Source organism: Catharus ustulatus, chromosome 1, assembly GCF_009819885.2.
Source record: "Catharus ustulatus isolate bCatUst1 chromosome 1, bCatUst1.pri.v2, whole genome shotgun sequence".
In the NCBI taxonomy this organism is placed as follows: Eukaryota; Metazoa; Chordata; class Aves; order Passeriformes; family Turdidae; genus Catharus; species Catharus ustulatus.
In genome coordinates, this window is record NC_046221.1 from 97,912,290 (window position 1) to 97,926,797 (window position 14,508).

Here is a 14,508-nt window from a genome sequence, read left to right on the forward strand (position 1 = left end):
GAGGTGCTCTAACAGTTGGTTAGAGACTGAAGCACACAACTATTCTGAAGCTGGACTGAGCAACAAAAGGAAAACAAACAATCTTAATAAACGTTTTAAAAACTCACCTAATAAAATAAGGAAAATCTACAAATCGATCTTGCCTTATTTCTGTTAAAACAGACTTGTTTCCCTAAATACATATATATCTAATGTAGGCTTTGTATCTAGCCAGTTCTTCATCAAGAAAGGAACAGATTGTTTCTAGCAATTTGAGTGCTTAATTTTTAAATTATTTTTTTGCTCCTTTAGCTTTTTTTTTTGTGTGGCTGTTTTGACAGATTAGAAGATTTGGCAAAAATACTTCTTGATTCTTAGAGAGGTTGACCATCTGGTGAGATTCATCCACACACTCTCCTAATACAATAATTTTACAACCCACAGCCATGGAGTGGACAACCTTTTCCTTGCTGTGTATCCTATGTCATTTTGCAGATATGTGCTGGACAGATTTCACGGGGTTTTCCACAGTGTGTGTGCATGTGTGTCTGGGTAATGTAGTCTTGGAAAACCATCCAACTTCAGTTTTACAAAGAGTGAGGTCTAATAACTCTGGTGCGATTCCTACTTGAAGCTACTTTTACTATCAGGCACTTGTGAAGTGTCCAGAATCTTAAATGAAAGAGAAGTGAAGAGCATGAGGGGGAATTGTTTGACATGTATGTCAACATTACCTCTTGGGACAGCTAAAAGCTGTCTTCACTTTGAATCATTCTGAAAAATAGCCCTTTTTTTTCTTTTTGACTTTGCAAGTTTTTAATTTGTTATTAACATGACTGATGATGTTGTCAGATGCCCAATCCCTTCACCATCACAACAATACAATTGTCAGAGCCACAGCTAGTACATCTCTATTTTATAAATCTAGTTTTAGGTCCAGCAATCTGTCCACATTTCTACGTGCACCTTATGTAGAAATCAGAGAATCAAGCTGATTGTCAGCATGGAAGTCAGTCTGTGATACCAGAAACAGAGACCATTGCTTGCTTTTACAGGAAAACAGGTTATTCTATTCTTACAGATGGCAATGAATGGTCATCTTCCTTTTTATCAAATGTACAAAATTCAGGAAAAATGATGATGTGTGAATATACAGTCAGCTTTCTTGAGAAGAAACAGGAAAATAATGGGGAAAGACGGGTAATTACCTTATGAAAGCAGCTAAGGTGCATCAGATGCATCAGACTTTCAAAAATGGCAAGCTAGCTCAAAATATGAAATCACAGGACCACTTGTGAGGGACTTGTCTGGAAAAAGATCAATTAGATGTTATTTTAAGATTTATATGTAATTCCTCTACCCACAGAGCAGCAAAATACAAATGTGTAGCAGTTTATTATTTCAATGTCATAATGAGAAAAATACCTGAAAACATGATACTACATGAACGTGTGGTTGTACAGACTGTAACCACAGAGATTCAGAACAAAACTGGAACATTACAATGCAAGTGGGGAAGAAGGAAAAGGACACATAAAAGCCACTGCAACTACAACTAGAAAAAAAATCTGCAAAAGATAATTGAAAAACATCTATGCAATCATACAAATTTTTGTGAGACTGCTAAAATTTGGTATTGGAAACACACAGAAATTAATGGTCATTAAACAAAATTCAGCGTAATATCCTCAGCTGCACTATATGTTCAGAAAAAGGCAGCCCTCAGCCTTCCCTCTTTCTCTGGTCACAGGGCTGCAATGGGAATATTGCAACCCTGAGTAGTAATAGTTCAAAGTCTAAGTGTTGTGCCCAAAATCTGAGTGTTGAGCTCAGCCACACGAAGTGTACCTGCTCTGTAAGGATCTCTTCTCTGAGCAGTGGCTGGGGAAGGCTGTGTTTTCAACCCTGCCTGAACACATCTCTGCAGTGTAGGAAGGAGCTTCAGAGAGAGGATTTCTGGCAAGCCACAAGCTCCCCTGCTCTGGTGTTAAAGCAGTCTGGGCACTGAAAGAAGTAGAATAGATGTCAGTTGTTTGTCAAGGTAAGAACTCTCATTTGAGGAAGCTGTGAAAGGATTCCACTGAAACTCCTCAACTACCAAGAAAGAAGTTTTTTACCAGGAAACCTCAAACCTAACTTCTGCAGAACCCCAAGGATTTAGGAAGATCAAACTCACACAGCTTCAGCACCCTGCATTAGCTCAGGTCCCGATGAATGACGTCATGGTCACAGACTGTCCCCACAAATGACATGGAGCTGGAATGCAGGAAGTGCTCCTCTTCTTTATACAGGCCTTTCTCAATACTTACCTCGCTTCAAAGTCCTCTAATATGTTTTCTAGCCTGTGTGCAGAATCCAGAATGTACTGGCAGCTGTGTGGAAAAGGTAACTAACCATGTTTTCTGTGAAAAGGGAAGGTGATGCTAGAGGAGAACTCATTTCATGTTCAAATGCTGTGATATGGGCACTCTGGGCAAGCAGAAGGAAAGAGCAAAACACATATCTTGAAAGAAACCCCCTGCTCATATTGCTTTAAAAACTAAGGGTGAACAGAAAGATAAGGAAAAAATTCAGGAGAAAAAAAAATCAAGACATGAAAAATATTATACTAGGCAACAAATTAGATTACCTCAAAGGAAAGACAGTACCTGGAGCTAGGCTCACGTTAATTTGGGGAGCATAAAGAATTCACCACACCTTGTGTCCAGAAGGCCACTGCTTCTCTTCATAAGAATACAGAGGCTGAGAACAATGGCCACTACATATTTGGTAAACATGTTTTTGTATGGAATTAAGAAGGTATCATTTTGCCCTGTGTATCTTTAAAGCTTATTCTTGACAAGAAGTTTTATAGTAAATCCAGAAAAGAACAGGCATGCTCTTCTTAAAATACTCCTGCATTCTATCTGTGGAAAAACCTGGAGAATATGCATATATACCTTGACCAACTGGTTAACAGGAAAACACAATTATATGAAAGTATTTGAATGGTGTAAGCTAGAAAAAAGAAATAGAAACAAATGGACATATCTGAGATGGCTATATTACATATAAGAAAAATCAAACACAAGAAATTATAAACCCTACTACCAGAGGGAGTAATTGCAACAACAACAACAAAGGCAAAAGCAATTTCTCGAGTAATTTCAATTCCATCACATTGATCACTTTATAAACCAAAGGCTGGCAAGGAGATGCATTACATACTCCTGTTGATCTTTTACATTTTTCTGTGTTTATTACCCAATTTTACAGCAACCAACAGTCAACTACAAATGGGAAAGCAAGAGCCTGTGTCACCTGTGAACCATCTATTTCTGTACAACAAAATCATCTTGTATAATTTATGTTAGGTGTAACATTCCCATTCTTCCCCTGTGCCTGTAATGATCATTCTTTCTTTCATACCTTCATCTTGGCTCTTTCTCTTATGATCTTCTTTCTTTTAAATAAAACCTGAATTTAAAGGGTCTATTGTTCAGCCTAAGAACTGTAACTTTTGGTCTCAGAATAAGAAAATATACCAAGAAGCAAGGCATTGTACAGTTCGTACAGTTTGAAAACATGCTTATTTTAAAGAATTTGTAAATATAAAAATAAAACAATCTTTCATGAGCAATTGTATAACTTCTAGGAGTTCAAGTTACTCTTATCTCACATTTTGTGAGATCCTCTCTGTCTATTTCATAATTTTCACAGGGCTATCTAGACCTGGATTGTCTCTCTATTCTTGCCCTCTTTACAGTGCTGAAATTGTCTCCATTCATTACCTTCTAACACCTGGTTTCCATTTACTTTCACTTGGAACAAGTGCAGAAGGTTATGACAAATATCTTAATCGGTTAAGACAAATGTCTTCCCGAACCTTTTTTTCTGGATGGTGCCTGAAAAATTGTCACAACCAATCAAATAACTGACTCATCTTCCAGACCACAGAATGCAATCTCAGAACAATAAGGTCCTCACTTCTGTTCACTTTTCCTTTGCCTCTACTGTTATTATACCTTCCAGAAGTGTTCTCATACAGCAGAAAAATAAAAGTACCCATAACAACATTCTTCTTTGGAATTCCTGCGCTTTGTTTACACAGTCAATTTATAAGAATATTGAGTTTGTGGTCAAAAAGATATGTCTTCAGATTTCACCCATGCCCTATGTTTTTATCTTGCAGCTTCACCCAGGCCCTAGGTTTTTATCTTGCAGCAGCCCAGCATAATTCTTTTCTCTGTCACATAAAATGAGTTGTAATAAATAGCTCCTATTGTGATTGCTGGTTTTAGCACATTTAAGGAAGCAGTGCAGGTACCACACTGTTAACCACAGCGAGTCCTGTGGTTGATAATGGCAGTGCTTGCAAAGATGAATCACCAGCAGTGAAAGGAGGTCAAAACATACACACACACACACACACACACACACACACAAAACCCTACTCAATCCAAAACAAAACCAAAAGGAACTCACTCCTCCAGAATGGACATCCAGGGAAAGAGATAGGAGTGTAACTGGGAATGTGTGCCTTGTAACAGGCTCTGCTTTGAATACATTGCTCACCGCATGGACTCACCCTCAGGAGTCATGATCTGAAAATACTTTATTGAATAATGTGATACTCAGATTTTTCAACGAAAATTTGTTCATTTGTTCATTTTTCTTACTGCTTCAAATAATGGTAGTACACCTTCCTGTAAAACAGGTTTTCACACACCAGAAGTTCTTATGAATCCTTGTGGGGTTCTGCATTTCACATCACTTCTTAACTCTTGCCCCACTAGAATAAATGATTGCCAGAGTAAAGATTATCTTTATTTGTGCTTTCCTACTTTTCTACTATTCTGGACATCCAAAATCTGTGGGGACCCTCATGTGAATGCCTTCATACAAATCATGTCCATCACCCCTCAATGACAGCAAAGGCAAGAAACACACCACCATAATGCACAGGACAGAACATAACAATCAGAACAGTGATTCAAGACAGGAATGATTCCCTTGAACTGCTTCCCACCCTATGAGAAGGAAAAGAGGGTGAGTCTTAGTCTTTTCTTCTAGCTACGGAGAAGCAATCAAGCTAGCTGCTACACCATCAAGTATTGCATAGGAAGATAGAGGGAGACTTTGCCAATGGACTGGCTGGCTCACTGCATTTTGAGAGCTTTATGAATTCTTAAAAAGCTCTTCCCCTCAGAATCACTCCAGGTGAACAGCACACAGTGCTGGCAGCAGCATTTGACCCCCCTGTTTGGGTATTCTACTTCAATAAAAGATGGGCCTGGAAATGAAAGAACAAGCACAGTGGCTTTTGAGGAAGAAGTCACCTTCTTTTTAACATCTCAAGTGTGAAGTCTCAAACAACTGGAGGGCCATTCCACAACCATTCTCTCAGTCAGCCAGCCAGCTGGGAAATATCACTGTTCTTCAGAAGGAGAGGGCTGTTACTACAGTGCCCCTCCTCATTTTCACATCTTCTATGAAGAATAAGTTATGAACTGTATTAACTAGTTTATTTTCCCTAAGCCTCAGCATAATGATCCAACTAATAGGTGTCAATCACATTTTGTCTCAATAGCAGAGAGCACCTCCAACCCTTGCCTACACTTAGGAAATGGAAGATAGGAAGAGATAGAAATCAAAACAAATACTACAGCCCAATGTTTATAGCTGTTAAGTTTTCTTAAGAATACCCAATGAAAGAATACCCAGAGTACCTTAAATTTCACAAGGATCAAGGGTGTTCTGAGAGGGAAAAATACGTTCACATTTTAGAACACTGTGCATGTCTGTGAGTCAAACAAATCAGAACTACCTACAAATGAACAACAGAGTTTTCCTCTTGGTGAACTATACCACTGTTTCCCTAAACATTAAGAGTCATAGTGTGTTCACTATCAGCCAGGCACCTATCCTGTCACTGTACATTCACAGTAGAAAACCCTCTTTCCAGTGAGTGTTACTCATAAATGTGCTAAATCAGACTAAATCTCTGCCCTTCTGTGTTCTAAGGTGAATTAGGAAAGGGTCTGTTATAGGATGATACAGGCCATTCTTTGGTAATGGTCTGCAGTTTTCTCTCCCAATACATTTTCTTTTTATTTAGCACTTCCATTTTTATCCTGTGTTCTTCTTCAGCCATCTCACACTCTCTTTCTATTTGCTGTATCTTTGCCACGTGAACTTCATTCATTTGGATTAACTGGAGCTGCAAAATCGACATTTGCTGATGATGTTCTTCCTCATGCATCTTTTTCAGAGCACTTTCCTGAGATGCTTTACTTCTGTAGTTCTTATCTGCTGTTATTCTGACATCAGAACATGAAGGCTCAGGCTGGGAGGTACCTTCGCATACTGGAAAATGTACCAGCTCTTTGTCTTCATCACAAAGTTCTCTGTTTGACACAACAAATGACTCTGCAAACAAAAGAAGAAAAAGTATTTCAGTATTCTCTTCCCTTCCTTCAAGAAACAGAAATATGATAATATAATTTACAGACACATGCATCCAAACCTTGTGCTCCAGTAGCAAAGCACAGGAGCCACTACTCAATGCAGTTCTGCACAATATTAAGGGCACAATGGGCTGAACAAAACCACTTGGGGCTCTGTTGAAAGACCTCCAAGGCTATAGTGGGAGTTCAGAAGATTCAGAAGTGAATGTAGACACTTATAAGTGGACTCCTAAATTTAGGTGGCTGAGCCTGGAGCAAAACCTTAATGCAGCCATTTAAGCTAAATCCATACGTGACTTGCAATATTTTTATGAAAGATCTGAGAGTCAGGTGAAGCTGCATCAACATGAATATCAAAAGACTGAAGGAATACCAGGAAGAATGCTTCTTATTCTTTCCTTTTTTTCTGCTGCAGATGTTGTAAACACAGTAGTGTATATTTTAAGAGAAAAATCACATTATTCTAACTTTGAGAAGGCTCTACCAATTCTTCTGAAATAAAGAGACTATGCAGGGAACAGAATTGCAGTTCCACTGCAAATGAGAGTCTCAAAATACAGTCCTATCTAAATCCCAATGATTAATTATGGTAAACGCAATTATGAAAGAGACATTCTAAGAATGTTATCTCACAATGTAGCTGCTGTTGTCTTTTGAGCAAGGACAGCCTTCTGTGTGAGATCCTGACATAATAAAATTTGCAAGAAACTGTTGTAGCCACCCTCCCTTCTGGTATTGAATTATTCCTTCTGGGCATGCTTGCCAAACAAAGAAGAAGGTAGTGCTGAACACTTTCAGAAAGGCCATTCTCCAGTGTGGACTACAGTGTGAAATACGGCTGGCTCTACGAACTCATGTTAGTCCTTGAAAACAGAGGAAAAACCTACAGGGATCTCTTGCAGCAGGCAATTGTGTATCAATTTGCTGCTGGTGGCTTTTTTTTTTGGGTTTGTTTTTTTTTTTTTAACCAGCAAAATGATACTTTAAAAACGGTAAAGATATCCTTGGGACTAAAAGACAGCGTGATAGTAATTGTGATGCTTGCCACAAAGCAGCAGATATGTCAAAAACAGATGAAAAAAAATTGTGAAAAATCTCACACCCTTTTAACTCCCTGAGGCTGAGGGGAACACACAGAGCCTTGTAATATCATAGCTCTGAAATTACTTTTCTATATCTAGCAGTCACAATTAAGTGGAGAGATTTGAACTGCTGAAAAAGAATCACTGGCAAAATCACATACAAAGCAATACTACTCACATCATTACAGCAACTTTTATACCTTGACTAGAAGCATCAGGTTGATATTCAGAGTCTTCTTCTGGTGGGCTCTGCAAAAAGTACATTTGCTCAGGCATTATGCTGGCAATCTTCTCTTTCCCTACGATGTGAGTATTTATAAGTGGACTAATGCTTCTTTTTACCTTCTCCCGCCTTTCATGTGCCATTATCTTTTTTGTCCGTGCCTTGATATTTTCCCAGCATTTCTTTAGCTGCTTGAAGTCTCGCAGTGATACACTGGGCTGTGAATTATATTCATGAGCTAGGGCTTGCCAGGTGCGTTGCTTCAGAGCAATAGTTCTTGCATCACTTTTTTTACATTCAAGCACATATTTGTATTTTTCAACTAATGCAAGCAGCACACTCTTCTCCACTTCTGAGAAGTATTTAGCAGGCTTTATTATTTCGTTTTGCATTTTCTACTGTTTCTCCAAGAAGCCAAAATTCCTAGGAAAGTAACAATGAAAGAAAAAAAGAACAAAAAACCAAACACAAATTAGAACTGGTTGCAATACCAGGAAACTGTGTTTTATCAAAATAATCCTCCTAAGGGGTTCTGATTAATTTTATTTTCTAGAATAGTTTGAATAGCTCTAGAGTACATAATGGAATGATCAGGTAGGATACAACACAATTACATGCTGGTTTGTGTTACCACTTTAGTGGATACACAGTGTCAGAAGTGGACTATAATGAATAGTTGTGTTTGTCTTGATACAAAATACTCAGTATTTATTTAGTATCTTGCTTTTAATATCTCGTTTTCCTGTTCATTTCACTTTTTCGCAAAAAGTTTCCCAAGACCCAAAGTCAGGAGCAAACTCCAACATCCAGCCCTCACTAGCTTCAGGTTTACATCTAAAGCCACCTTGAGCATGTTTGGGTTTCCTTTGGTACAAAAAATACCCTCTTCTGTCCTTGCTGATTGTGTGTAACTAATTTATCCCTTCTCTCTATAATATTTGAAAGCTGTATGAGCAATGATAGTAAGAAGCTGTCTTTTTAAAGACCTGTCAGCTTGGTTCTCCCCCACGCTCAGTCCCCCTGACTGATATCCAGTAGGTAGCAGGACCCTGAGCTGTATTACAATACCAAGAAGCAGCAAGAGTTGCAAGGAGACAAGAAATAACTACAGAACCAACCACATGGAAGGTGCAGGTCCTTTGCCCTTGACTGCTGGCCTGCCATGTGTGGCACTTCCTTGCACTTGTGCTGCTGGTCACTCAGGAGGCTAAAAGGAGTTTTGGCCTTACTGAACACAGCCACTGCTATACACTTACACCATGTCAGCAACCACCTCTTCTCAAACCCAGCACAGATGGAATCATAGGAAAAAGGTAGCTATAACAGAGAATTCTTGGCCATTAAAAAAAAAAAACAAAACAGTGTTGCCTTGAGTTAACAACATATGACTGCGAAACAAAACATATTTATGTATTTTTGCTTCTTTTATCTTCTCACGCTTTTCTCTGCCTTCCTTTCTGCTGTATCTATGTAGCTCAAATTACTTTTGGATTTTGGGCAGAACTGCTGCCTTAGTTCTCATTTCTTTTGTTTTTAATCATTAAACCTAACTACATAACATATAAGATAACTGACTGGTTCATATTCCTAACAGTCCAGGACTCTCTCAAAATGAATTTTCTAGTTTTTTGCTCATTGTTTCTACTATTTCTCCCATAACATTCCTTGAAGTTGCACTAGATATCATCATTGGGTTTCCTCTTCTCAATAGATTTTTCCTTAATTCCACCGCACTAGGACTTTCTTTGTGCCATCCTTGTAGTTCCTTTCCTCCAATCTTAGTACTTACGGTTATTCTCATCTCTTCCAGTGAAGGTAACCACTTATATTTATAAAGAAAGCCAACAGACAAGCTAGTATTGAAATGGGAAGTCTCACACAGACACAGCATCTTTCTTGTGTAGCCCATAAAATAGGACAAAACCCAGCTGTCCTGGTTTCAGTGGGGACAGAGTTCATTTTCTTCCTGGAGGCTGGTAGTGATGTGTTTTGGATTTAGAGAGAACAATGTTGATAACACATGGATGTTTCAGTCGTTGCTCAGTGGTGCTTATTCCCAGTCAAGGATTTTCAATTCCCCATGCTCTGCCAGAGAGCAGGTGCACAAGAAGCTGTGAAGGAGCACAGCCAAGACAGCTGATCTGAACTGACTAAAAGGACATTCCATATCATAAAATGTCATGTTCAGTGTATAAATGGGGAGGGAGTTGGCTGGGACCTGCAGGTGGTGATCAATCGTATTGTGCATCATTTGTTTCTCTAGAGTTTTCTTCCTCTCTCTCTCTCCTGCTCTCTTTCTCACTATAAGTATTATTATTGTTATTATTATATTTTGTGTTGTTTCAATTATTAAACAGTTCTTATCTCAATCCACAAGTTAAACTTTTTTTTCTGATTCTCCTCCCCACCAAGGGGAGCAAGGGGTGAGCAAGCAGCTGCACATTACTTGGTTGCTGGCTGGGGTTAAACCATGACGCCAGCAAAACAAAGAAGCCAAAGAACAGGGGACAGAGTGGAACAAAGCCTGGAATAGCAAAACTGAAGCAAAGTGAATAGAAGTCAGTAATAGTCTAGGTCAAGCCAGTAGCTAAGTTTTACCCCTACTGAAAAAGGCAGCAAACACTCGGTTTGCACCTTCTGTCAGTGCTTGACTGGGTTATCTCCAGGCACCTATGTGGGTCCTGGAGAGTCACAGTTCTGCTGTCTGTTACTGAATCCTCGTGTCAGAAGGACAGGGGGGAGCCAAAGTTTTTGCAGCAGACAGGATCTAGGGGACTAAGGGAAAGATCCATAGGAAAATAGAATGTAATAGTGCTACTGCTCATGGAAGAGCTGGTTTATTTTACATGAAAGCAAAAGGAGAAAGAAGGAAGAGAGCTGGGTGGCTGAGCATAAGGAAGATAGTTTCTTGACACAGTATTTCCTCTGTCACACTCTATCAAGTTATTTTTTATGGTCTGTGAAAACTTAATGTTGCCCCCATGTTGGTGGCAGGAATTCTTAAAAAGCTATAAACCCACAGAACAAAATAGGTGTAAGTAAAGAAACTTCTTTCATTGCATACCAGTCACTACAATGTCTAGGTCTAATAGAAATGTACAGTTGCTTCAGGAATTCCTTAAATAAAACACAAATGAGGGGGGAAAAAAGTAATCAGTAAATTGACATCCTAGCAAAGATACTGGCATTTTCACTCCATGAAACCACTCTGAAAAAAAGTAAAATAAAAGAGAACCATAATGGAATAGAATGTATCTACTAATTTATTTTACATACATACTTATTGCACCATTCACAACCATTAAATTGCTTTCGACGGATGCTGAAATTAAATTCTTGGGACTAAATGCTGGTTCTCTATCTTAACCTCAATTCCACCAAAGAATGGGAGCAAGCAGCAGGTTGCAAGGCCCAATATCTTATGACCCTGAAAAACCAGAATCACTCCATGTGATCAGAAAGGACTGATTCTACCTTCTACTGATGCATGTAAATCTTACTTCTAGTTCTGAAAAGGTAAGAGAATCTCAGATGAAAATAGTAATTATATGTTTATGTTTAGAAAATCCCTTTATTAAGAAAAACTGGATTTTTAGAACATTGGAGACTACATTCAAAAAGTTAAACAACATTACTAGGACTTCTGGATTCCAGGTGCTAAATATCTAGCTCCACAAACTGGCTGAAATCAGCTGATGTCAGTAAGTACCTAAAACATTTACAAATATGACTTCTGATATATTAATAAATTATGTACTAGAAGAAAAGTTCATCTTTCATGGATGGAGTAAATTTAAGTATCACTTTCACACCCGACTATCATTTACTTTGATAATTTTTACTGTTGGTAGCATCTGAGATCCCCTTAAGTCATAAGTTCAAACACTAAACATTAAAGAATGGAAACATTAAGTCCTACTCTGAGAAAAATATATTGGTCTTTCCTTCCACTAGTATTTGTTTCATAAATATACACCCTGTACTCGTGTCCTTTCTATGAAGAAGCCAGGATTATGATCTCGGCTGCAGAAAGGAACTCAAGAACTGGTGTGGGCAGTTTAATACACAGAAGAAAAGAGTTTTGGAAGACTCTTCTCAAGCTCTTACATGCTTAGCCTACTTTGTTCAATGTATTAAAGCCCATTTGCAATTAGGTGAACAAGAAAGCACTTGAGATGTCAGGAGAAGTTAGAATACTGAAAAGCTGTGTCAAAAGACTGCCATGTATTTATATTCACCTCTTTTTTCTTTACACATATTATTCACCTTCTTGCAGCCCACTGGGTCCTCTGCAGAATATGAGAAAGGACTCTCACAAGCCCATAGAATTTCCATTTCGAGGCTAAGCAGTCCTTCCAGGACATATGCCTGGGATATAATTTAGCAGGTAGGAATCTGTACTGAAATGAGAATAGTTTACTGTGCATAGCTCATCCCATAAACTGGATTGATTTGTGTGGGCACATGACAGTTGCAGAGTAAATTCCAAGAAACAAAGATTGGAAAGCTTCTCCAACTCTTACAGGTGCCTAGGCTCCAAGACACATGCAGTAAGAAAGCCCTTTATCCTAAATATCTTCTCCTGGCATGACTCAATTCACAACTTGCCTTAAAACAAAGCAGTGTCCTAAGTATTTGTCTTCTCACACAAACCTCTACAGCTTTAAGACAACAGAAATATCTCTCAGCTCCTCATCTTTACTGAAATGTTGTGCAGCATTCTCCTGTTAAAGACTATAAGGCATGTGATGTGATGTGATCTGCTGGAAAAGTAGTTTGAAAAAAAAAATTACACAAGTTAGGAAATGCACGTATGTTTATAAGTATGTCACACACATGCATTATTTTGCTTACACACATCTCAACAGATGCCCAAGCTCCAATCAGTTGCACAGAATCCCAATAAAAGGAAAAAAAATTGGTTTAAGTTGGCATGTATGAGCATTTTTAGTCCATGAAATGTTTTTTAGGCATAAGAAAATGCAGAGAGAAAGTTATGGAGGAAGACTTATACTAAATGTTAAAAAGGTTACACTAATCAAACCCAAAGAAAAGAGTTTGTTAGCAAACTGGTCACTTAAGGGGTGAAAATGAAGTTCACTGACCAGTGCCAACAGAATTACTACCAGAAATATTTAAGGATTGATAAAAATAAAATTTATGTCCCTAACTTAAATTGCAGGTGAAGCTCTAAACATAGCCAGTAATCAACAACACTGGAAATCAAACATAATTCTGTCCTTTTCATCCAGTGCTTGAGGATGGAAGAAAGGCATGGAAATGCAATGACCCAAACTAGTCACAACAGGTTTATATTTCATTTGAGTGACAAAACCAGCAGTAAACAGTGTTCTTCTTCCTCAAATGTTAGGTTTTCCTCACTGAGCTTCCATGAGTGTTCCAGGCCTGACCCTGCCTACCTTGAGACTTGAAATAGCTAGGTAATTAAGAGCACATTGCAAATATGAACGAGATCTATACAGAAAATGTGTTTTGATCAGATTTTTTACAAATCCCACGTCCTTGGTTGCTTTCCCCCCACGCTTCAATACAAATGAACAGTTATCACGGATCATCCAGCAAACAAACAAGATAATCTATTAGTAAAATTCACAGTACTTTACCCAAATTTCTCCTGTAAGATTTTATCCAGCTATACACAGAAATGTATTAAAATATATACGTATCTTTGTCATACTACACTACAGATACACACAGATAGATGTTTAAGCGGGTCATCCCGCTACCTATGGAGGACATCCAAAGCACTTCCCCCAAGCAAGGTAATGGACGCAGGTTGTTATCCCGAACGACTGCCTGAAATTCATCAAAAATAGGCATAACACAGGAATCCTACCAGACTCTCCCGCACCCGAACTTCTCAAACATTAACTCGAGCTTGGTGGTTCTTTTTTTCCAATCTCCTCGCTAGCTCCTCTTGTGCTCGAAGGAGAAAGGAGAGCAGGTCCCGGCTCCACAAAGGCGGCCGCTCCCCGCCGGGCGGGCGCGGGGGCTGCGGCGCGGTGCGGGCGCATCAGCCGCGGCGGCGGGGGGGGCTCGGCGGGCGGGCCGCTGTCACCCCGCGCCCGCGGGGACCGGCGCCGGGGACAACCCCACCCTGCGGCCCCGCCGGCTCCTCGCAACAAAGCGGCGCTGGGCTCCCTCCTTCCCTCCCTCCTTCCCCGCCTCCCTCACCTCCCCGCCCGCAGGCCGCCGGCACCGCTCCCTCCAGCTCCCCGCAAACCCCGCGCTGGATTCCCGCCCGCCGCAGCACGGGCGGCGCGGTGCGGCCTCTCCCGCGGGACACGCCGCCGTGCCGCGGGGACACCCGGCCCGCCCGATCCCGCCCCTCAGGTGCGGCGGCGCCGCGGGGGTGCGGCCGCGGGGAAATGCGCGTGGGTGTCCGTGTGTGTTGTGCGTGTCCGTGTGTGTTGTGGGGAGCGGCGTGCGAACACCCAGCGGCCGCCGGGAACGGGGAGGGCAGCCCCGCCGGCACCGGGAGCGGGCGGAGTTGCAGGGACGCACGTCCCTAGTGCGGCATGCCCATCCGCATCCCGATGCCGGGGCGGAGCGGGATGGGGAACCCCCAGCCCGGTGCGGCGGCCGGGGACCCAGCTCGGGCTTTACCTCCGACAGCGCCCGGCGCCCCACGCGCCTGCGCGCCAGCGCCCCCAGCGGCGGCCGCGGGAAGGGAAGGGGAAGGGAAGCGGCCCGGCCCCGCCTCCGTGCCCGCCGCCGGTGCCGAGCCGCCGGCCCGCGGTACCGTGGGGTACCGTGG

General features: G+C 40.9%; 1 protein-coding gene across 3 annotated transcripts; it reads right to left on the reverse strand.

Annotated features, from left to right (window-relative positions):
* Positions 1–4,555: 4,555 nt before the first annotated feature.
* On the reverse strand, positions 4,556–14,391 carry MSANTD3 (Myb/SANT DNA binding domain containing 3). 3 transcript variants are annotated; one of them, XM_033055847.2, is made up of 4 exons: positions 13,588–13,760; positions 7,850–8,153; positions 7,708–7,756; positions 4,556–6,387 (listed from the first exon to the last, which is right to left on the reverse strand). In XM_033055847.2, the coding sequence occupies exons 2-4, from the start codon at positions 8,120–8,122 to the stop codon at positions 5,978–5,980; spliced, it is 732 nt and encodes a 243-aa protein (XP_032911738.1). In that variant the 5' UTR covers positions 8,123–8,153; positions 13,588–13,760; the 3' UTR covers positions 4,556–5,977. The 3 variants fall into 3 exon arrangements, with proteins under 3 accessions (XP_032911738.1, XP_032911729.1, XP_032911721.1); XM_033055838.2 differs by lacking the exon at positions 13,588–13,760 and adding an exon at positions 14,358–14,391 and having other exon boundaries at positions 7,708–8,153; XM_033055830.2 differs by having other exon boundaries at positions 7,708–8,153; positions 13,588–13,758.
* Between the last annotated feature and the right edge of the window lie 117 nt (positions 14,392–14,508).